The sequence below is a fragment of the Mastigoproctus giganteus genome, chromosome 5 (assembly GCF_048544385.1).
Source record: "Mastigoproctus giganteus isolate SK-2022 chromosome 5, ASM4854438v1, whole genome shotgun sequence".
NCBI classification, from domain to species: Eukaryota; Metazoa; Arthropoda; class Arachnida; order Uropygi; family Thelyphonidae; genus Mastigoproctus; species Mastigoproctus giganteus.
In genome coordinates this window covers 173,595,255-173,619,280 of record NC_143579.1, presented here as the reverse complement: position 1 = coordinate 173,619,280, position 24,026 = coordinate 173,595,255, and the positions used below count along the sequence as shown (strand labels likewise).

The 24,026-nt window shown below is 37.1% G+C and overlaps 1 protein-coding gene across 1 annotated transcript in view; it reads right to left on the bottom strand.

The window, feature by feature from the left end:
* LOC150085854 (deoxynucleoside triphosphate triphosphohydrolase SAMHD1-like) overlaps nucleotides 1–23,759 on the bottom strand; it is a 207,060-nt gene extending 183,301 nt beyond the window's left edge. Inside the window, exons 1-2 of the mRNA XM_090374716.1 lie at nucleotides 23,530–23,759; nucleotides 7,108–7,268 (exon numbers count right to left, since the gene is read on the bottom strand). Of these exons, the coding sequence (XP_090230842.1) occupies nucleotides 7,108–7,268; nucleotides 23,530–23,568 (200 nt within the window). The 5' untranslated portion in view covers nucleotides 23,569–23,759. The remainder of the gene's footprint in view (nucleotides 1–7,107; nucleotides 7,269–23,529) is intronic.
* Nucleotides 23,760–24,026: the final 267 nt, after the last annotated feature.

The following is a 24,026-nucleotide window of genomic DNA, read 5'->3' as shown; positions in this document are numbered from 1 at the left end:
GGTGTCACACAGATATAAGGAATGCAGAACTGGAATTTGGGGAGTACAACGTCTACAGAAAGGATAGACAGGATAGGAAGGGAGGAGGGGTTATGCTATTAGTTAAAAAACACATAAAATCCAAGGAAGTGAAGCCAGTTGACATCGCTGGACAGTGCAGTGTTGAGTCAGTTTGGTGTGACATAAGCATAGGTAAATCAAAATTGAGAGTAGGAGTGTGCTATAGGCCTAATGACTCTGATGAGTATAATAAGATACTGTACAGGGAAATAGAGTGGGCCAGTAAATCAGAGAGTCTTATAATGGGGGATTTTAATTTCCCAGATATTGACTGGAATTTGTGGGTTGGTCACTCACACACTAGCAAGGCTTTTGTGGATTTATTGGATGATTGTTTTCTACACCAGCATGTTCGGGAGGCAACTAGAGGGAGTAATACTCTTGATCTGATTATCAGTAGTGATTCTTCATGCATTAGGAATCTGCAGATAAATGAACCACTGGGTGGCAGTGATCACAGTGTGCTGAAGTGGGATTTACTCAAGGAGGTAACTACCATCAGAGGTAAAGGGAAGGGTTTTTGCTTTCGTAAAGGAGACTATGCTGGTCTGAGACAGTATTTAAATTCTATACAGTGGGACCAACTGATGATGTTACCAACAGCAAATTCAAAATGGGAAGCATTCAAGGAACTAATCTTGGAAGCTACCAGGCTTTACATACCAACCAAGAAATATTGTTCAAGGTTCAGGCCTAAATGGTTGTCAGATGAACTAATGAGACATATGGCAGAGAAGAAAAATGCATGGGATACATACAAATTAATGGGTGACGTGGAAGCCTATGATAGATATAAGTTGGTCTGTAACCAAGTCACAAAGGAGATTAGGCAGGCAAAGGCAGATTATGAGAAATCCTTGGCAAAGGATGCAAAGAAAAACAGAAAAGAGTTCTTTACCTATTTAAACTCAAGAAGGAAAGGGATGAATCAGATTGGTCCACTGGATGTTGATGGTTCAACAGTTGAGGATCCAGCTCAGGTGGCTAACAATCTAAACGAGTATTTTGCATCTACATTCACACATGAGGAGTTATTCAGGAAGGGGAATGTCGTAGGTGAAGTAAACATTGGCAGTGAGCTAGATGATTTTCTAATAACTGAGAGGAAAGTGGAGGAGAAATTGTTGAGGATAAACATAAAAAAGGCACCCGGGGTGGATGGGATCTATCCAGTTATATTAAAGGAGGCAGCAAAGGAAGTAAGCAAACCCCTAGCCATAATTATGAGAGCTTCTTTGGACTCAGGGGAGGTACCCATGGACTGGAGATGTGCAAATGTAACCCCAATTCACAAAGGAGGATCAAAGGCTGACACAAGTAATTATAGACCTGTTAGTTTAACTTCGGTTCCAGGAAAATTAATGGAGGCACTGGTTAAAGAAGCACTGCAGGATCATCTGGACAAGAATTCAGTTATAGCTCAGACACAGCATGGGTTTGTTAAGGGCAGGTCTTGTCTGACCAATTTGATTGGATACTATGATGTAGTCACAAAAGAACTGGATGCAGGGAATAACTTTGATATTATATATTTGGATCTTAGAAAGGCTTTTGATACTGTTGCGCATGGAAGACTGCTGCACAAATTGGAGAAGTGTGGCATTCGAGGCAAATTGCTGCTATGGATAAAGGGATGGTTGAGTGGCAGAAGACAGAGAGTGGTAATCAATGGACACTGCTCAACGTGGACTAATGTTATTAGTGGAGTTCCTCAGGGTTCAGTGTTGGGTCCATTGTTGTTTTCTGTATTTATAAATGATATTGATGATGGTGTATCAGGCTTAATGTCCAAGTTTGCAGACGATACAAAGGTTGGCAGGGTTGTTAAGGACACTACTGATACTATGCTGCTGCAACAGGATCTGGAAAGGTTGAGCAAATGGGCTGAGAGGTGGCAAATGAAGTTTAACATTGACAAATGTAAAGTACTACATATGGGAAACAGTAACCCCAGATCAACGTATCAACTCTGTGGTACTACGCTGACAGTGGTAGAGAATGAAAAGGACCTGGGGGTAATTGTGCAGGCAGATATGAAGTTCTCTGAGCAGTGCAGACGAGCTGCAAGAGTAGCTCATGGTGTCTTGTCAATGATATACAGGAATTTTTCTAGCAGGGACAGGGATGTGATTATTCCCTTGTATAAGGCATTGGTCAGGCCACACCTTGAGTACTGTATACAGGTCTGGAGGCCTCATTTCAAGAAGGATGTAGAGCTGCTGGAACGAGTACAGAGAAGGGCAACAAGATTAGTGAATGGAACAAAGGGTTGCTCTTACGAAGAAAGGCTTAAGTTTTGCAAATTACAGAGCCTGGAGACTAGGCATCGCCGAGGTGATCTGATAGAGGTGTACAAGGCTTTGAATGGCTTGAGCATGCTCAATGCTGATGGAATTCTTCCTCTTGCTCAGAATAATCACCCGAGAGGGCATAAATTCAAATTGAGGAAGGACGGATGTCGGATAGATGTGCGGAAATTCGCCTTTAGCCAGCGGGCAGTTGGTTTGTGGAATAGACTTCCATCGCTTGTTGTTGAAGTTGATAGCCTAAACAAATTTAAGGCTCAGCTGGACAGGTATTTCGAACGAATTGAGGGGTGAAATGGGAGTAGTGGTTGTTTTTTTTTTTTTTTTTTTCTTTTTTTTTCTTTTTTTTTTGGCTGATGCTGAATAAGCTTGCTTTCTTGCATCATATGCCTCTACTAATGCTAATGCTAATGCTAATATCAGAGTTTAAATAAGTTGTGCACTTAAAGAGCAACAGCAAGAGGTCTGGTCCCATGAGGCTTTATTACTTTAATTTGCATGTAAATCTAAACACTTTACATGGTTTAGCTGCAATATGTGTGAGAATTCAGCAGAAAATGCACATTGAGGTGAATTTTTTCAGAACTATTGAATGGAAAATCTGTGCTGAATTTACTTGACTGATGAGAAGCAGATTATTTCCATCATCTCACTGCTATGCAGTGCCTTTAGTGCTTGTTCCTGAAAGCCACATTGTGTTTCAGGAACAAGCACTAAAGGCACTGCATAAGTGTCATGAAGCACTTGAGCCCAGCAGTTTTGGTGTCTTGCAATCAGGCCCAGTATTATTCCAGGTAATTTACATAAGTGTTGTCATGAAACTAATCTATAAGTTTATATAAATTTATATGGCTAAGGTAAAGAAAGCCAACATGAGAACGACGAGAAATGTCGGATAACTTACACGGAAAACTAGTTTCCCAACACTGGACTCCAGCGCTGCACGCTCGGTAAACAGACGGTAGGTGTTATTAGTCTGGAGCCAAAATCGAGAAGGATATATTGATTGACAGATAGGCATGGCAAACAATGAAATGATTGGTGGTGGGCACAACAGACAACAAGCTACTGGGTAGTCATGGTTGGCATTATAATGTGTATTTATTAGTAAATAACAGTGCATAATAGTTTTGTGATGAACGGTAAACAAGTAATAGTAGCGATGAATCTCTTAAAGATGGAAGAAATTTTTAAGGAAAATAAAACATTGGTTGATGAAAACTAAATTAATAAAAGTTTCATTCCGTACATTTTTATGTTCTTCATTATGTTTTTTTTTTCATTCTTAAAAGCAGATTTTTGGAGTTCGTGAGTGTTTTTACTATATTGTTGATTTAGGTTTGGTTATGAAAAAAGGAAAAGGTTTCTCTATTTTTCATTATATTTTGTAACCTGACCTTAAATGGTAGGTTAGGAAATAACAGAAAAGGTTTCCTGATATTTCATGACCTTAAACGTTAGGTTAGGAAATAATAGGAAAATAAGGAAAGATTCTTTTTATATATATATAAATATATATACAGTATAGTGAATAGCTATTGCGGTGTTGATTGATGTTATGATGCGTATGTATTCGCACGAGTGTCTTAAAAAATAAAAAAGTACAGTAATAAAAAATTAATATTTTGTTAATAAACAATTTCTGCGCTAGTCCACCCATGATTCTAAAGAAAGATTAGGTTATCCCCTCCACTTTGGGAGGGGTTCAAGCTCCCATGGGATTCAATTGGAAGTAACCTGACCTTTTTTCACCATTATGGAAAGTGGAGATTAGGGCAAGTTACCATTAGTGCTTCTGAGTTACAAGATACTAAACCTATGTTATCGTGCATTGTGTTCACGGCAAGCAATCAGCACATCGCTTGCCATGCCTACCTGTCAATCAATATGTCGTTCTCAACTTTACTCCAGACCGATAACACCTACCATCTATTTACTGAGCTAGCAGCGCTAGAGTACCATATCGGGAAACTAATTTTCCGCGTAAGTTATGCGACATTTCTCGTCATTCTCGTGTTGGCTTTCTTTACCTTCACCGGTTATATTTATTCAGCACGTAAACAGTCACCTGTAAATATCATTCAATAAAAGCTCTCAGAGTAGTGATATAATGTTTGGTTCTAATTAAATATAACAGTGAAAAATTCTTAATTATTCATTAAATGCATACATAAGCAGTAAGACTTCAAATAACATGTGATGGGTGCAGGCAGTCTTAGTATGATGAATTACATGGAATGCACATAATGTGACAGACAACACTCGAGTGGGTCTCTCTGAGGCCTGATACATCATGATGCCATGATGTTCATTTACTTGTCCACACAGATGATATTCTCAATACCTCTCATATAAGTGTTTGCTTTTATTTTGCCATTGACAATTCAGAAATCTTTGTTAATCATTGTGCAAAAATTTAAAAATGTTGGACCAAGTTAAGTCTATGTCTTGATAATACTAACAAAACAAAACAAAAAAATTTTTTTTTTTTTTTTTACCTCCAGAGCATAATTTGCAGATTCTAAATGAAATTGATTGGCTTCCAAAAATACCAAAATTATGTCTCTGTAACATCTCCAATAAGAGATATAAGATATTTTAATAACTTAATGCATGACCAATTTCAAAAACCAAACAATAATTTGTTATTTTACAATACTTATGTTATTGTAAAAGTGAGTCTTATTCATTTTAAAATACTTTAATCAAACATAATGCACTGTTTACATTCTATTGCCTCAAAAATGTTTGCCACTCAGAAAGTTTTTCTTACAGTCCATTTTGCTTTCCCTCTTTGAAAACCAGCAGTAATATCCCATTATGGTAGCATTTGAGCAACCTTGTTTCCACTTTTCCATTATGAATATGTCCTGATGAAAGCATTCCCCTTGCTCCTCACTTACATTTTCCAAAGGCCTGAAGATGTAAAACAGTAACATTATGAGGGGGAAAAAAAAAATTGAGATGGGAATGAAGAAGATGAATTTTCAAAGACATTCATAATTATCTTTTTTTTATTCTTTCAAGATCTCTATGGACAACTGCTTTAAATGACTGCCAAACTGCTAGTTCAATATCCTGTAACTCTGTTTCCAATATATCATTTTTGAGGAGGCTTTATTTGAGGCTCAATGAAAATTCCTCCTTTCAGTATTTCATCTGTTAAACTGAGAAACACCTCCTTTAGGTAACAGACTCACTTCCTTCTTTATCCAGAAAATTAAGAAAATTCTCCATTAATTCAAGCTTTATAGGCTTGTTTGTTTGTTTGTTATTTGGTTTTTAGGAGCATTAACAACTAAGGCCATATTGCTCCGGGGATATGCAGTGGTCATTCCCTGACCTTTCCGCATCCTCCGTATTTGGTGGTCAAGGGCTCGAACCCCGGTCTAATGAAGAAGCGTGTGCTTCGCACTGCTGCTGTTGCCCACCTGGCTACGGAGGTGCCGCTTTATATGCAAAGATGAAAGAAAAACCTTTCTTTCAGTTCAGTCAGTGGAACATATTTTACATTACTTCTCTCTGGTAAAAATTCTTCCCTCTTTTCCCACTGCTGTACAATATAATGTTTTTCTGTTGCACAACTGTCTCACAACAACAGTAATTGGTGAAAACTTCCTGTAAACCAGTGAGTAATCCAATGTTACAATCATCACAGAAATTCCAAGCAAAGTCATGATACTTAAATGCATAAAGGATCTTGGGCATACTTTTATGTTTCTTTCAAGCCAACAGCATGAAGTAAAGGAACTGATGGGAAGGGATTTCCATTGTGCAGTAAGACTACTTTTAAACTGAATGAGAAAGAGGTGTGGAGGCAGACAGACATGGTTTAACATGTTAATCCTCCCCAAACTTACTGCCATCTGTGAGCACTTGTAAACATTATTATTTGTAGATAATATAACAGATCAGAGTCATATCTATTTCCCTAAATTATAGTAAAATACTTGTATTATGGATAAACATAAAATTCTTCATATGTAGAAATTGTGATATATAAAATTTTAAGAATTATTTCTAAAATCTATGCATAAAAATTTACTGCAAATAGCTGCTATATTAGTGTAAGTAAAGATCATCCTGGCCAATGTAATTATATGCATGCTGAAAAATATGAATTTAAATTTAGCATATATCTCTTATCCAAATATTTAAGCATGCACTATACACTCTAATCATTATAATATCTGGCTTCGTGTCATGAAAGAGTGCCTGGTATCCAATTACTGAAGTACAGGTTTTCAAATGACATTTCCCTCACTCTCAGTGAACAATAATAAGGGAGATGATATTCAACTCTCCCAAATAAGACAGGATAAAATACATGGCTAAAGTCCCAGAAATGTTTCATTTTCAAAAATAATTAAAACTATGTTTTTAATATGAAAAATGGATTATTCATAGTTGTATTCATAAAATATTGAAAATAAAGGTAAGATCCAAAAAGTAAATAATTTTGAATTATTTCTTAACTGTCAGTCCCAGATCATAAAAAGAGTAAACTTTTCATCCACTTAATCTAGTGTCTGAGAAACAAAAAAAAAAAAAAAAAAAAAAAATCACTGTGCAACCAAATACCAATTAACAGAATGGGAACACAAACCCACAAATTCATAAGTTGGGCTTAAGTTGACGTACAATTGTATTGCAAAACTAGAGCACAATTTCAAAGGTTAATTTTTTGATAGATGTGTCCAACTAATTTTTATATACAAATATTACTATGTTCCACACTTACCCAATACTGTGTTCGAACCGATTATGTGTAGCTCCAGGATACACATATTCTCCAAACCCTAACTGCTTTATATGCCTTAATCTCTGAAACTGTGGTGTATCAATAATTGCCAGGCATAATGGATGAAGAGCAATCATACCATGTACTGGATCACATAGAATCTGTTAAAGGTAATAAATCATATATATATTAAATAATGAAAATCTGTTTTCCCCCATACATGTCTAATATAAAAAAAAAAAAAATTCAACCATTCTTCTAGTTAAACATTATTAATGTTTAACTAAAAGAGGACTAAGTGGAATTAATGTTATCACATTCAATACCATTTATTAAACTGTAACTAATTTTATAATCATAAAAGCAAATTTATGAACTGAATTCTTGGTTATTATGTTTCAAGTACTATCAACCCACAAAACAGTGCCAGATTTAGGTAAAATGGCACCCCTACCGTCACCATTAGTACAGTAGCGGGGGAAGGGGATGAGATAAACAGTTTACTTTTTATTATCGAATGTAATTAAATTCATTTAATTGCATTCTGACTAAGCGCATTTAAGTTTGTTCACAACAGAAATATAAAAAATAAGCAGAAAATTAATAATAAAAATATTTTTAAAAAAAGCAAAACTTTTCTTTTGTTTCTTTGAGTATTTGTTGCCCTTTGGATCATGGTACACCCAAGCAACTATCCAGGGAGTTGCTATCTCAAATCAGTTCCACATATAAGTAAAAGAGGGTAATATTACCATGTATGGCTATTTTATATCATCTAAATCAAGAGTAAATGGTTTCATAGAAATAAAAATATAACCGTACAGAAAAAGACAATGCGAGAAATCTCATTATTTACTTATTAATTTTTAAGTTTATTTCAAACTTTATATACTGACTAAATGTGTTTTTTATCATAAAAAATATAATTCTACAACCAAGGCATATTTCATTCATTCAACCAAGGCTTATTTTATTTATTCAACCAAGGCTTATTTTATTTTTGATACAGATACACTTGTAAAAAAAACTGTAATAAGCTGATCTTGAGTCCTTGTACATTTTTATATTAGCTTATATGATGGAAAATGTTGTCAGTCTCAGATCTAAAAAAGCTATTCAATTATGAAGGGCCATTGCAAAAAGATGTACCATCTGTGACACAAAAAGCTGTTTTCCTTGTATGTATTTACTGAACTATACAACAGCAATGTTTGGTGTTTTGAGCTTATCTGTTCCAACAGAAATTGCATGAAAATACTTTCAATATACAGTATGAGCTATACTGCATATTGAAAGTATTTGCTGTTTGTTTGTTATTTGGGTTTTAGGAGCATTAGCAACTAGGGCCATATTGCTCCGGGGATATGCGGTGGTGATTCCCTGACCTTTCCGCATCCTCCGTATTTGGTGGTCACGGGCTCGAACCCCTGTCTAATCACGAAGCGTGTGCTACGCACTGCTGCTCCTGCCCACCTGGCTACGGAGGCGCCCAAAGTATTTGCATTCTATTAACAATGTTCCATTGCTTCAGTCAGAGAGAGGTGCCTCCGTAGCCAGGTGGAAAGGAGCAGCAGTGCGTAGCACACGCTTCTTGATTAGACCGGGGTTTGAGCCAGTCACCACCAAATACGGAGGATGCGGAAAGGTCAGGGAATGACCACCGCATATCCCGGAGCAATATGGCCTTAGTTGCTAATGCTCCTAAAACCAAATAACTAACTATCAGTCAAAGAGCTTGATAGAACAGTAGGAATTTTTTTGGAGAGACCACAAAAGTCACATCTCTATCTTCATTCCTGTGACTAAAAGGCTGCTGCACTCAAATTTTGTATTTCAAATCTTTAAAATAATTCTCTGCACTGATGATTCATGATTTGTATACAGCAAGACCTCAATTATTTTATGCACACTATGTGGCTAATGAACCTCTCTACCATTACTTGAACTTGAAATTAGGAACACTAATATTCAGATACCATGATTAATTATATATCTGTTCAAATTTGTAATCAACAGTGGCTATCTTAATCTTTTAGAAAGCATAACAACCAGAACGTTTTTTGCGTAATATGACAGTGCAATATGGCCATAGATGCTAATGTGTTACATAAATAATAACAACAGCATAGTGGATGAAAAAGTTAGTGCAAAGCATCATTTTAGTTCATAGTAAATAACCAAAGTAGGTAAAATGGCATCTTTTTGTTACATCTCATATTGTGAAAACCTTCACAATAAGTTGCTGTTATTGCACTATTTCGAATAAGCAACACTTCCTCAGCAGAGAAGACTAATGTTACTTTTTCTTGGCAGATACTACCACCAGACAGCACCATTTGTAAATTTGTCATCCACATCTCTGTCCCTATTAGACATAGAAATGTGAAAAGTTGGAGGAAAGTGATAGGAGAGGAAGAAGAAATTCAGAAAAAGGAAAGGGGCAGTTACTCCACAAACTCACACTCACTCAAGTAGTTCATTAATAAATCCCTCAAAGAGGCAACACTTCCCCATAGGGAAGACTGTTAGCTGTTCTTGGTAACAACCGGTTACATCAGGCTCCTCCCTCCCCAGATGGCACTGTTTCGAAGCTTATTGGTCACACATCAGTGGGCAGGTAGGTACTCCAGTGATACAATAAGTAGAATCCCAGTTATGAAGTTTAATTTCACAAAATGAGAGATACCAGACGGCATGCAATAGTAAAGTACTAAAAAGGGTTTAGTGCTGAAAGCCTCACTCTATGGAAAATTTACTAGACGAACAAGTTAGTGCAAAGCATTTTAGTTCATAGTAAATCACCAAAGTAGATGAAGTGGCATCGTTTTTGTTACATCCCATATTGTGAATGTCTTCACAACAAGTTGCCGCTTATTGCACTACCTCGAATAAGCAATGCTTTGTTGTTAAAAGACGACAGTTATTGTCTGAATTATAGATCTATTTTGCATTTATCGATCCAAGCTTCTACCCCATATTTGTTAAATTCTTCATTTAAGTATCGAAAAACTTACTTGTTGTTGCCAGCCCAGCCTGGTAGCACAAATTGTATAAACCATAACATTCATCTCAACTGTTTGCTCCATATTTTTTACTGCAAAATTTGTCATTTCTTATTTAGTTCTAATCACAACTTGAACGTAATGAAATCTCATGGACAATATCATAATTTATATCATTCTCTTGTAAAATTTATTGTGTGAACACCTGTTCATGTCTTGAATTGATTGGACATTTATTGTTGGGCTGGACATTAATTAACTTTAGTGGTTAATCTACCCCACTGCTTTTTTTTCTTAATATGTAATAATTTCTTTGTATAATTATTTGTATATTAGTATAATTCTGTACATTTTTGTATATTTGTAGCTCTACACTTTGTATATTTTGCATCTGTATAATTTTGTAAATTTTCTGTGTCTAATTTTTTTTGATGCAAGCAGTTTGTATAATTATTTGTTTAAGACTGTAATTTTCTGTATAATTCCTTTTCTTGCAAACAGTTGAGTGGTTAACTATTTCAGGTTTCTATCTCTAAATGGTTCTCCCATTTTTAAAGAAAATCTAACTCTCAACAAAATTTTCTTCAATTTGAATCCAACTAGCTTAACCTTAAATGATTTCTTTTATGTTTAGTTGTTTTTCTACCTACAGGCATATACTCTATCACCTTAGCAAAACACAGCAGAGTTGAACTGACATTCCAGATGCCACCAATCTCATAGTAAAGAAGGCTAATGTTACTTATTCTTGGCAGATACTACCACCCAGATGGCACTAATTCGAAGCTTGTTGTACTGGCAAAGTGTTGCTTATTCGAGGTAGTACGATAACAGGCATCTCGCTGTGAAGGCATTCACAATAAAAACACACACAATAATTCACAAAATTCACAATAAATGAGATATAATAAAAATGATTCCATTTCACCTACTTCAATGATTTACTACAAACTAAAAGGACACTTTGCACTAACTTGTTCATCTAGTAAATTTCCCATAGTCTGAGGCTTTCAGCAATAAACCCTTTTCAGTACTTTACTATTCACTCCATCTAGCTTCTCTCATATTGTGAAGTTAAACTTCACAACTGGTTTGTCATTTATTTTATTATCAGGGTACCTACCTGCCCACTGGTGAGAGGCCAAATAGCCTTGAAATGGCACCATCTGGAGGAGCCTGATGCTATCCTTCATTACCGAGAATAAGTAGCAACAGTCTTCCCTACTGGGGAAGCATTGTCTATTCAAGGGATTTATGATTGAACTAGTTGAATGAGTGAGTTTGAGGGGTAACTGCCCCTTTCCTTTTTTCGACGGTATTTCTTCCTCTTCTACTCTCACTTTCCTCTACCTTTTTGCTTTTCTATGTCTGATAGGGGCAGAGATGTGGTGGATAACAGACTTTATTATCCCATATCCATTTACAAACCGTGCCATCTGGGTAGTGGTATCCACCGAGAATAAGTAACATCATTAATCTTCTCTACTGGCAAAGCATTGCTTATCCAGGGTAGTGAATTATCATGGAAAATTGTTGTAAAGGCATTCACAATATGAGAAGTAACAGAAACGATGCCATTTTACCTACAGTCAGTTCTGCTATAATGCAGTACATGTCTGGTGAGCATGGACTTGGCACACCCAGGGATCCTGAGCTGGATATCATCATTCTTCTCTTTCTTGGTGATTCCCTTCTACTTTTGACTCTCTCTCTCTCTCTCTCTCTCTCTCTCTCTCTCTCTCTCTCTCAGGGTAACTTGGGAATTTTTTTTTTGTCTGGTGCAGCATAAGCCTCAGGCTTCCTTGCACCACATAGCTAATAATAATAATAAAAAACAACAGAGCTTATGGGAAAAATTTGGATAGGGACAGAGCACTCAAAAAAAAAAGTTCATTCTGGTAAGTAAAACACCAAAAAAGTTAGAAACACAATAAAATTGCTAACACAGGTTTAAACATCTTAAATTTCTAATAAATAAATAAATATTATAGTAAAAATAGAACTGTAATATACAGGGTGCAGAGAAACTCTACCGACAAACTTGAACAGGTGATAGATGGTACAAAAGAAACATTTTTTGTCAAGTAAACATAAGTCGTAAATGAGTCATTACAGCAGCAGAAGCTATTAAAGGGTTATAAAAATCAAAACACATTCAGTAATTTAATATCATTTAATGCATACAAATCATTTGCTGTTGCACACAAAATAGACTGCGCCTCCGTAGCCAGGTGGGCAGGAGCAGCAGTGCGTAGCACACGCTTCTTGATTAGACCGGGTTCGAGCCCGTGACCACCAAATACGGAGGATGCGGAAAGGTCATGGAATGACCACTGCCATATCCCCAGAGCAAAATGGCCTTAGTTGCTGATGCTCCTAAAAACCAAATAACAAACAAACAAACAAACACAAAATAGAAAAAACAATTCATAAGAAGTGCTCAAACTGGTGACCATGATGTTTAATGCATAACTCACACCGACGCATCATTGAATGTTGTAGGCGTTTGAAGTTCCTTGGATTGTCTTGTATCTCTGCGCTTGCTGTGACAATCCATGCTATAAGTTCCTCCACTGGCATTTCATACACAAGAGTCTTCATGTATCCCCAAAAGAAAAAGTCCAAACAAGTCAGATCAAGCGACCTTGCTGGCCAGGCTACAGGTCCACCTTGACCAATCCATCTGCCTGGAAAGGTTGTATATAAGTGTGCGCGTACACATCTGTGAAAATGTGGTGGTGCACCATCATGCTGGAACCACATTTGTACTTGGACAATCAGAGGAACATCTTCCAACAACTCTGGAAGTGTTTTCTCTAGAAAACGCGAGTCATCCATCTAAATGTGCAGGCAATCATGTATGGTCCAACTAAAACGTTTCCCACAATGCCAGCCCATACATTGACGCTAAACCTGTGTTGGTAGCCATTTTCAACCATTGCATGAGAATTATTCTCTGCCCACACATGACTGTTGCAGCTGTTAAACCCATCTTAGGTGAAACATTCCTCATCAGTGTAAAGCACATTATTGGCAAAATCAGGCTGCAAGTTGATTTTCTGTAAAAATCAGTGGCAGAACTCAACACGGTGGGCAAAGTCAGCAAGTTCTAGTGCATGCACTTTCTGGCATCGGAAAGGATGTAGTCTGGCTTCGTGCACCACAACCCACACCAAACAAAGCTGCACACCCAATCGGCGTGCAACGGCACTTGTGCTGGTAGGAGTATTAGCGAAGATCTGCAAAACCTGTTCCTCAAACCAGGGTGTCCTAGCAGTATGTCGACGTCCAGTATCATGCATATTCATACCGAAAGAGCCACTACCCCGCAATCTTTGGTGTATTGCAGCAAATGTTGTGTGGTGAGGCAATGTTCTGCCTAGGAAGCGTTCTTGATAAATCCTGCGAGCCTCTCTTCCATTTCCATGTCTGTACCCGTACTGAACATAAAATGACATTACACGTTTATGCTATTAGCGGCAGATACGCACCACTCCGAGGACCTCTCAATGCATGCATACATTAATGTTGATGGTAGTCGTACGTTCGAGAACTGTGTTATGGATTGTTTTTTTCTATTTTGTGTGCAACAGCAAATGATTTGTATGCATTAAATGACATTAAATTACTGAATGTGTTGTTCGATTTTTACAACCCTTTAATAGCTTCTGCTGCTATACCAACTCATTTACGACCTATGTTTACTTGACAAAAAATGCTTCATTTTGTACCCTCTATCACCTGTTCAAGTTTATCGGTAGAGGTTCTCTGCACTCTGTATACATGCTAATTGATATTTCTGTTCACTGACTTTTTTTTTTTTTTTTTGGATTGTACAATTTAAAACAATAAAAAATATACACAATCAATAACGATGAATACGGCACGCACATATTGCACAAATGAGATACGGAGTAACAACAAATTTACGAAGCTTAAAAAATAGTAATGAAGAGAATTCTGAAAACTTAAGTTTTTTAAACGATTGAAGATTCTACGGAAGGGGAAACACATTTCACCATAATAACGTAAAAACCATAGAATTCCAGTTATCGGTATATTGTAAATGCAATAAGATCAAATTTACTACCTGTTTATAATTAGATTGCACTAACAGAAACTAACAGAAAAGCCCAATAAACTAGGAACTGCAAATTGTTTTATGGCAGTGACCTCCAGAAATGTGCTCCTCCTCTTGCACTATCCCGCCTCACGAAATTTCTGTTCGAACAGAAAATCTTGTGATAAATAAATATAAAATATAATTTAAAATTTAATATAAAATACATTTAAATTAATATAAATGTTTTATATTAAAATAAATTTTAATATAAAATGCAGCAAATGATAAGTGTCTCCGACCAATACAACTACAGTAAATGGGAAATATAGCTCTCACACATTTGACGTTTGACATTTTTTAAGCTTCGTAAACTTGTATGTACTGCTGCTCAGGTCGCTACATTCAGCTTAGTGCTGAGTTTTATGTTCACCTTGTGTTACTCGTAGATGAAATTGCACGAGCCAAAGCAAAAATTCCATTATAGTTGTATTGTTCCCTAATATATCAGTCACGTTGGAGCAAATTCACATTGTGAAAATGCACATTATAGCAGAACTGACTGTACTTCGGCGATTTACTACAAACTAACTTGTCTAGTACACTTTCGATAATCTGCGGCTTTCAGCACTAAACCATTTTTAGTATTTTATTACAACAGCATAATATTAAAAAGGTAATCCTTTAACTTCAGAATTTAAAATTTAGTTTTAAAGAAAGCTGGATTGGGTACTTTGTAGTACACTACATATAATGTATGTTTTATACATACTACTATTGTTGTTGTTGTTGTTGTTCGGTTTAACGACACAAGGGCAACTAAGGCCAAATTGTGTCTCTTCATCGTTAATTGACAAAAAGCATATTTTTAGAGAGATTACATTATATGCTTCTGTACAAACCAATATGTTTTAGATATAATAAAAGTTCTTCAATATTAGCTTCATTTCCTAAGATGCGAGATAAATCAGGTGACATATTCAATTTAGAGAGAGACTGAAAAGTGTTTGACCGGATGGTTGAATGTAAGGGACAATCAACCAGGAAATGACGGACTGTAAGCTGCGTCTGACAGGATGGGCACTGTGGTGGGCTTTCACCCAATAACAGAAAGAGATGAGTGTGGTGAGTATGTCCAATTCTGAGTCTTGCCAATACAACTTCCTCTCGTCTGTTTCTTCGGAAGCCAGACAGCCACAGCTTTGGATCTTCTTTTATCTGGTAGAGTTTATTGTTAGGCTCACTTTTCCAGGTCTGTGACCATTTATTGTAGCAGGCTTTGCGTATGACAGACTTAAAATCAGAGAAAGGAACCTGAGGATGTTGTGAGAGAGCGGGTTGAGGATGTTTAGCGGCAAAGTCGGCACTTTCATTTCCCGGAATGCCTGCATGGCCAGGGATCCAGCAAAACCTAATTGACTGATTGGGCACACTGCAAGTAAATAGCTGGGAATGAATCTGTTTCAATGTAGGGTGAGAAATGGAGGAATTCTTTCTTATGGCAGAGACAGCACTAAGAGAATCTGTGTAAATTATGGCAGATGAGATGGAAAGCTCAATTATCTTACTAAGCGCTAACTTAATAGCATATAATTCAGCTGTGAAGACGCTGCAAGCAAGCGGTAATGTGGCTGAACTTGTAAATAAAGGAAAAACTGCCGCAGCACCTACCATACTCTCAGTTTTTGAACCATCCGTATAAATTTTACAGGCATGGTTGTCCGTAGCATAAGCTGAATGTAACTGTCTGATGTTGCAGGAAGGTATATTTTTCCCCCACTGGAGGAAGTATGTATCTTGAGAGACAGACACATATGTCCAAGGAGCAACAGGTGTAGTTGTGTCTTGGAAGATTTCATTTAGATCGACATTCCAAGTCTGAACAAGCTCTTTGATCCTGAGAGAGGCGGGTCTATTTTCATTTGGCTTACTCTGATAGAAGACATCCCAACGAGTATTATAGAGATACTCCCAACTTGGGTGTGATGGTAGACTCTTGATCTTAGCAGCGTAGTGAAGCAGTAGTGTTTTTCTACGCAGGTGTAATGGAGGATCATGCGCTTCAATATATAGACTTTGGATCGGAGAAGTCCTGAAAGCTCCCAACGCAGTCCTCAGAGCACTGTGATGGATCATATTTAGCCGTTTTAAAGCAGTGCTCCTGGCAGAGTCGTACACTGGACAACCATAATCTAGCCGTGAACGGATTAAACTTCTATAAAGATGCAGTAACGTACACCGATCAGCTCCCCATGACATAGATGATACCGAACGAAGTATATTCAACCGTTTTAAACAAGAAGTTCTCAAATAAGTGATGTGAGCTTGGAAATTTAGTTTGCGGTCTAATAGTAGTCCAAGAAATTTAACGGTATTAACGAGAGGGATTGGAGTATTGTTTATTTGTAATTCAGGTTCAGGATGTAGAGCTCGCTTCTTGCAAAAGTGAGTGACGGTGCATTTCTTTTCTGACAGTCTGTAACCGTTCCGTGAAGTCCAGGATTCTATTTTGGTTATGGCAAGTTGTAGCTGCCGTTCAATGGTATTCATACTTTGAGATTGACAGGAAATGGTAAGATCATCTGCATACATATAAGTTTGAACAGTTTTTGGGATATCTCGGGTCATGCTGCTAACTCGAATTGAAAACAGAGTTGGACTGAGTATTGATCCCTGCGGGACTCCCTCTTCCTGAATGTGAGATGTAGAGAGGACGTTTTTGTATCGGACTTGAAAAGAGCGCAATTGCAGGAAATTCTGAATTATTTCTGGCAAATGACCCCTAAGCCCCAGATGGTAAAGGTCCATAATAATACCATGCCGCCATGTAGTGTCAAATGCCTTTTCAAGATCTAAATTGACCATGACTAGATGTTGTTTCATGATAAAGGCATTTCGGATATGAGATTCGGCTTTAATGAGCACGTCTACGGTTGATCTATTTTTTCGAAAGCCATACTGGTGATCTGGAAGGAGATTCTCTGACTCCAGGATGTAAGTGAGTCTAGTATGAACCATTCTTTCGAAAATTTTTTCCATGCAGCTCGTAAGAGATATTGGCCTGTAATTTGCAACACAGGAAGGATTTTTTCCTGGTTTTGGTAAGGCGATGATGAACGAATGGCGCCATGAAGATGGATAGGTATTTTCAGAGTAGATCCGATTGTAAAAAATTAATAGGGTTCTTAAGTCTTCTCCAAGTAAATGCTTTAACATAATGTAATGAACTCCATCTGGACCTGCAGCACTATTGGAAGATCTGTTTAATGATTCTTGAAGTTCTGTTAACGTAAACGGTTGGTTGTACGGGAATGAACGGCGCGTGGAGAAGTTGATTTTATACCGTTCTGCACCTGCTTTGATTTTCTGGAAGGTGGAGGCATAGGTGGCAGAAGCTGATATTTTTGCAAATGATTCTGCAAATGCATTTGCAACTTCTTCGGGAGTAGAAATGTCTTTCCCTTTCCAATGAAGTATCGGAGAAGGCGGCCGAATAAATTTGCCATTTAGTGCTTGTATTCTTTTCCAGATCACTTGTGTGTCCGTGTCTTTGGTAATAGTGGAGGCAAAAGCAATCCATGAATCCCGTTTCGCTTTCCGCCTAACTTGTCTAGCTTTTGCTTTTAGTCTTTTAAAAGCAATTAGGTTAGTAGTGGTGGGATACTTGCGGAAATGATTCCAGGCGCGGTTTTTATCCTGTTTGGCAATTAAACAATCTGTATTCCACCAGTTATTTCTGTGTTTTCGATATGGTGTGGATTTTGGAATGGAGGCCTTAGCTGCAGTCAGAATCTGATTGGTTATGTAAGTGTTCACATCATCAATATGTTGACTTTGAACATAAAATCTGTCTAAGCGTATCTGGGCAGAATAGCCACCCCAGTTTGCCTTTTTAAACTGCCAAGTGGATTGTTGGTCAGGATTTGAAGTTACCCCTGTTTGTACCGAGCAAATAATTGGAAAGTGATCACTGTTGAAGGGATCGGTTAATACCGACCATGTCATGATTGGGAATATGGATGGTGAACAAATTGACAAGTCTATTGCGGAAACAGATCCGGTTGCTAAGTGGATGTAGGTAGGAGATCCAGAATTTAATAAATTAAGATCATTATTATGCATGAATTCCTCTATCAATTTGCCTCTTATATCCATTGTGGCCGATCCCCACAATGGATGGTGTCCATTAAAGTCACCAAAAAGACAAATTGGAGTTGGGAGTTGTGCAATCAGGTTGTCAAGTTCTGAAAGCAGAAGTGGGGCAGATGGCGGAATATAAATGGAAACGATGGTAAATGATGTACCAACTGCAAGGCGAGCTGCCACAGCTTCTAGGGTCGTTCTCAATTGGATCGGCTTGGATGGTATGTTAGCGTTAACAAGAATAGCAACTCCTCCACGTGCAGGTGATACCGAGTTCCTATCTCGTCTGTAAATGGTATAATTTGAAAATTTTGGCAAAACTTGGGGCGACAAGAATGTTTCCTGTAAGCATACACCTACGGGATGAAATTGAGCTATTAAATCTCTTATGTCATCAGAATGAGTGCTTAGTCCTCTGCAATTCCATTGTATGATCTTATTCATTATTTAGGTTTACCTGAGGGTGATTCATCTGACTGTTTTCTGTACGTGGGACATTTTTTCCGGTCCTTTTTTGAGAATGTGGGGCGTCCAGTATCCATGGTGTCCTCTGCATGGAGTTCTAGAATAGGTTCCTCATTGTCTAGCAGCTCATCTACATCCATGCATTTGGAGGGAGATTCCGTTTTTTTAGAGACTGATTCTGATTTTAATTGTTCTTTTCCAACTGGGGCTAATGGGGTATGAGTAGGAATGCTGATTGGAGTATTTGTGGCTTCGCTAGTTCTTTTTGGAGGATTATCTTTCTTTGAGGTTGAAAGCGTAGATTTGAGCCAGTTCGCCAGAGAGGTGTTAGGTGGAACTGATACATCTGTTTGAGCTGCAGTAGAAACGAAGTTCCGAGTGCGAGCTGCATAGGAACGACTACTGGGCAGGGTCGACATAACTTGTCTACGTGCCTCAGGAAAGGTGACTTTATTTTCTATTTTGTACTTTTGAATTTTCTTTCCTGTAATCCATAGCTCACATGTTTTGGAAAAAGCTGGGTGGCTTTCTTTGCAGTTGGGACAAACAGGGGTTTTGACAGAGCAATCCGCTTGAGTATGATCTTTAGAGCCGCAGATGGGACATATGGCCTCACCTCTACATGCCTGCTGCGAATGCCCGTATTTCTGGCATTTGAAGCAGCGAACGGGATTCGGGATAAATGGTCTTATACGACAATTCAAATAGCCAGCTTTAATAGAGGATGGTAAGTCTGGCGTACTGAATGTTAAGATGATTGATCTCGTTGGAGTGAGATTTCCATCTTTTTTAGTCATAATCCGTTTCACATTTGTAACTTTTTGACTACTTAGTTCTTGAAGTAGCTCTTCTTCGGAGACTGTAATTAGGTCCCACTCACTGATTACACCCTTTGATGAATTTAAGGTTCTGTGTGGAGTAATTGATACTGTGAGCCCACAAAATGATGTTGTGTTTAAGAGCCGCTGAGAATGTTTAGCGGTGGCAGTTTCAATGAGGAGATCTCCGGATTGAAGTCTTTTCACCATTTTCGGTGATCCAGTAATTGATTCCAAATATTTTTGAATCAAGAACGGTGACAATTTTCCTACAGGTTGGGAGGATAGGGAATGAATAACCAAGAAATTTGGTAATTCATCATGGCATTCAGGTTCCCTTCTAAGCCTTTTGGGCTGGTTGTTGTCACGGTCATTGTCAGGAATTTCTGACCTTGAGCTTGATGGCTCTAAAGGTGGATAATTACTCGTATCCATGTTAGCTCCTTTTGGCCCTGGGGGTATATTTTTACCACCCAGATTACCGGCCCCGCCACGGGGAGGCAGGAGCAGTGCCGCTTGTGGCCAAGCGTATAGGTTAGTACAATTAGTAACACTAATTTAATTAAAGAAAAAGGTTCTTTCCTTCTTCTGGGCTCTCTTCTTAGTGCTTTTAAGAAAAAGGGCTACTTAACGAAAAAGTTTAATAATCAAGGGAGAAAACAAAAGAGAACCTAGTCGCTTAGAGAAAAACGCTTTTGAATCGCACGAGAATCGCTTGGCCACGGAAACGCTTGGCACCCGGGGCCACATACTACTATACTATATTTTGTTCAATTAATACTTTTTTAAGTTACCTTTATAGGCTTTATATAAATATAAATAAATATTTATATACAGTAATATACAGTAATATGTACATATTACTGTATATAATATGTATTATGCAGTAATAAATAAATCCCAAAACTCTATAAAACAATGACAAAAAAAAGTGGGTTTCTATTATCTGAAATTTTTGTTATCTCAGGCATTTTCAGTTACACCTAGTTTTGGGTTCGGCTTAAGTTTCTGTCAGAAATATTTTACGGATCTGCAATATGTGTTACAGAATTGCATTTCACAAGAGTTTGCAATACTTCTACAAAGTTATTACCAGAAGCAGCATGTTCTCTCATGACTGCAGAGTTAGATACCAAATAAACTATGTAAATCATATACCTCAGTAATCATATACAATTAAAACCAGAGCCTATTTTTGCAAAGACCTTGTATTTATTAACATGGATGGCTTATACAGAGAAACAAACCATTACTGCTGATGAAGGCGGCCACTGCTGCCAAAAACTACGGTTTTAGTGATTTTTGGCTTATATAGAGTTTGGCATATATGATTTTGATGCGGAAGGTCTTAAATGAAAGTTTAGTTGTATTCCTCAAAAGAGTTTGGCAATGGTTAAGAAACTGTCTACAAAATCTCTACTGGAAACCTTTCCTACTAACCATTCACTGGTCATTATCTCAGAGAGTTCAATGTTTGCAGTATTAATGCAACAATATCTCAGAGAGTTCAATGTTCAGTAGTAATGCATCAATATCTGAGAGTTCATTGTTTGAGGTAGTAATGCCAGTCCGTGCTCCAATACTCATTTTGGCAAGAGGTAAATGTATCAGCTGTGCCAGTAGCTTACTCTGATTGCAACTTGAATGGGCATAAGTGACTTGCCAACATCCTCATTCCAAAACTTAACTATTAACTGCAAGCATTTGTAAATACATTTAATCTGTCTCCTTTTTAAACCAGTAAGGAATAATAAATCCCTTCACAATCACATAACACCAGACAAGATTTTATGGACCTCAATTTAATGGATTAAAAATATTTGACTGGCACCAGCACGTATTCTGAGTATACTCATGAGATAGGGAAAGTAGGAATTTATGAATCATGGCAGTCTCCAAGTACCTAAATCCATTTATGGATGTGCTTTGATAATATCATAAGTGCTTATCTATATGCTCTGTTCCTTTATTATAACTTCGCTTACATGGTATCACATACACCTAAGTAAACGAGAGAAAGTACGTGCATCTGAATGTTGCACAGGAATTAAAGCTGTCAGAAAAGTTATTCTGGCATGTATGTTTCCTGCATCTGTGCAGAATATGACAAACTGATTCACGTGTGAGTAAGGCTAAGTTTAAGGTGTTTAAATTTTTAATTTTAAGAAATCTGACTGCACCACTATCTCAACTTCAGCTTCTTAGCTCCGATTCTGAATAAAGTTTTTCCAGGTACTACTATACGAGCACAGTAAACTATCTTCTGCTAACTATGTATCAACCAATAAAGTCAAATAATAAAAATCAAAAAGGACAAGTGATAATAAATTGCTGGGTCACTACCTGAGTTACAACACATAGCCACTGTTTACATGCGCAAGTTCCATAATTATTAAATTAGTTTATTGCTTTTGCTTTGCCCCTAAACAGCTGCCAGCTAGTTTAAAAGATTATTATAGTATGATGTTTTCAAGAATGAAAACCTTTGAATAATTATCTATTTTTTCACTAATTAGTAAAAAAAGGATAAAGAAAAGTGTCGCCAAAACAGAACAGGTTCAAAATTATGCCCAGATAAATATAACTGTTTTGAGGCCTGTAATTTAGAAGAGCCCATACAACTCATAGCCCAGGTTCTGTTGCATTTGTAACATTAATTAGATCACTTTTTGAAATCTGGCACATGTAAACAGTTACTTCAGCCCACACTACATACTAGTTAGTCATTATACATCATTTTTAAAATAAAACATACTCTCAGTGTTTGAAACATCACTATTTAAAAATTTTTACCAAGCCACCTTCTATAAGGACCAGTGCTGGATTTAGGGTGAGGCACCAACACCCCCTAAATCTTGGTGATAATTGGTATAATTAATAATTCTAAAAAATGAAAATCTTCACATCGGCAGGAGGGGGGGGTGCCATCAGTCAATGAGGCCTAGGGGTGCAATATACCCTTGAGCTGGCCATGGTAGGGACCTATCCATAGATGTCTTCTCCAGAACCTGTGCATGGATATTTATAAATGTACCAGAGTCTAAAATAGAAACAGAATTAATCTAAAGCAGTCCAGATATACAGTTTCTCATCAGAGAGTAGATTATCTATTTCCAGCAATTCTTTGCCTAAGCAGTTTTAAAAGATGTGGAATTTTACTTCAGAGTAGTGGTTCTGCACATGCACACACAGACAATTTCCATAAATATATTACAATGATTGACATTTCACCCAACTTCCCAGACAAAAATCATAGTTTATTTTTTTCAAAATGAGAGTATCATTCCTCCCATGGGCATTATTTGGTGTTCTCAATTTGGGACATCTGCTATTTAACTGAGTTCCCTCGTATAATAAGCTTAACCTTTTGTTATTGGGCTTAGTTTAATATCACACAAATATATATATATATATATATTGATTTTTTTTTTTTTATTATTATCTGTACTAATTACAACATACCTCGTCTGTGAACTAGAGTGGTGGGGAGGGTATGTCTGAACTGCTTTAAATGAAGCATGTTACTTTTGAGATTCAGGGGTGCATGTAAAAATTCGCATTAAATAAGTAATACATCATATTAATTGTTAAAATGATACACACCAAATTACACAGCATTGCATTATCAGCTATGCCAGATCCAAGGCCCCATGCTGGTTATCAATTTACCCAATTACATGATACTACATAAAACCTGGTTCATTGTAAATGCTATGTAGAGCGTGGGGGTGTTCGGATGAGGTACGAATAGTGCAAGACAAACACAACCGAGAGTAATGAAGAGCATAATACTAATTTTAAAGAGAAATAAACATGTTAACATATAATTTTATGCATATATTACACTGGGGGGCAGAACAGGTCAAAGTGGGTTGAAATTTTTAGGAACTAAATTTATACTACTTATCTATATTTTGTGTGGTTCATTACTTACCTCTAAGCATTCTTTCTCAATGCTAACCGGTGAACACATTCTAATGCTAGTGAACCACTGAAATTATTGGAATATGGTAAAATTTCTTCCGAAAAAATACACACAAGCGGGTTTTGTTTTCTAATATTAACATCTGTTTCCATAAATGCAACCTAAAAGCAAACCATATTTAACACCAAATTCTATCCCCACAGCGCACAGACGATTTTCGTTTTAGCATTCAGGTTTCGTTTTCTCTACAATACTTTGGGAACGCGGAACCAAGTTAGCTTCGCAGTTATTGGATTTAATTCCAACCGCATATAATTTTGCGACATAAATATCTGATTCTATTTATAATATTACCTAAGCAATATTAAGCACAATAAATTATAAATCCATTAATCACAATAAATTAACAGCATGGAAATTCATGGTCTGTGACGTCACAACAAATTACAATTGCTGGTTATTAGCTGCAAATTTGCAAAGTTCCAGCACAACATTTCACAAACGGA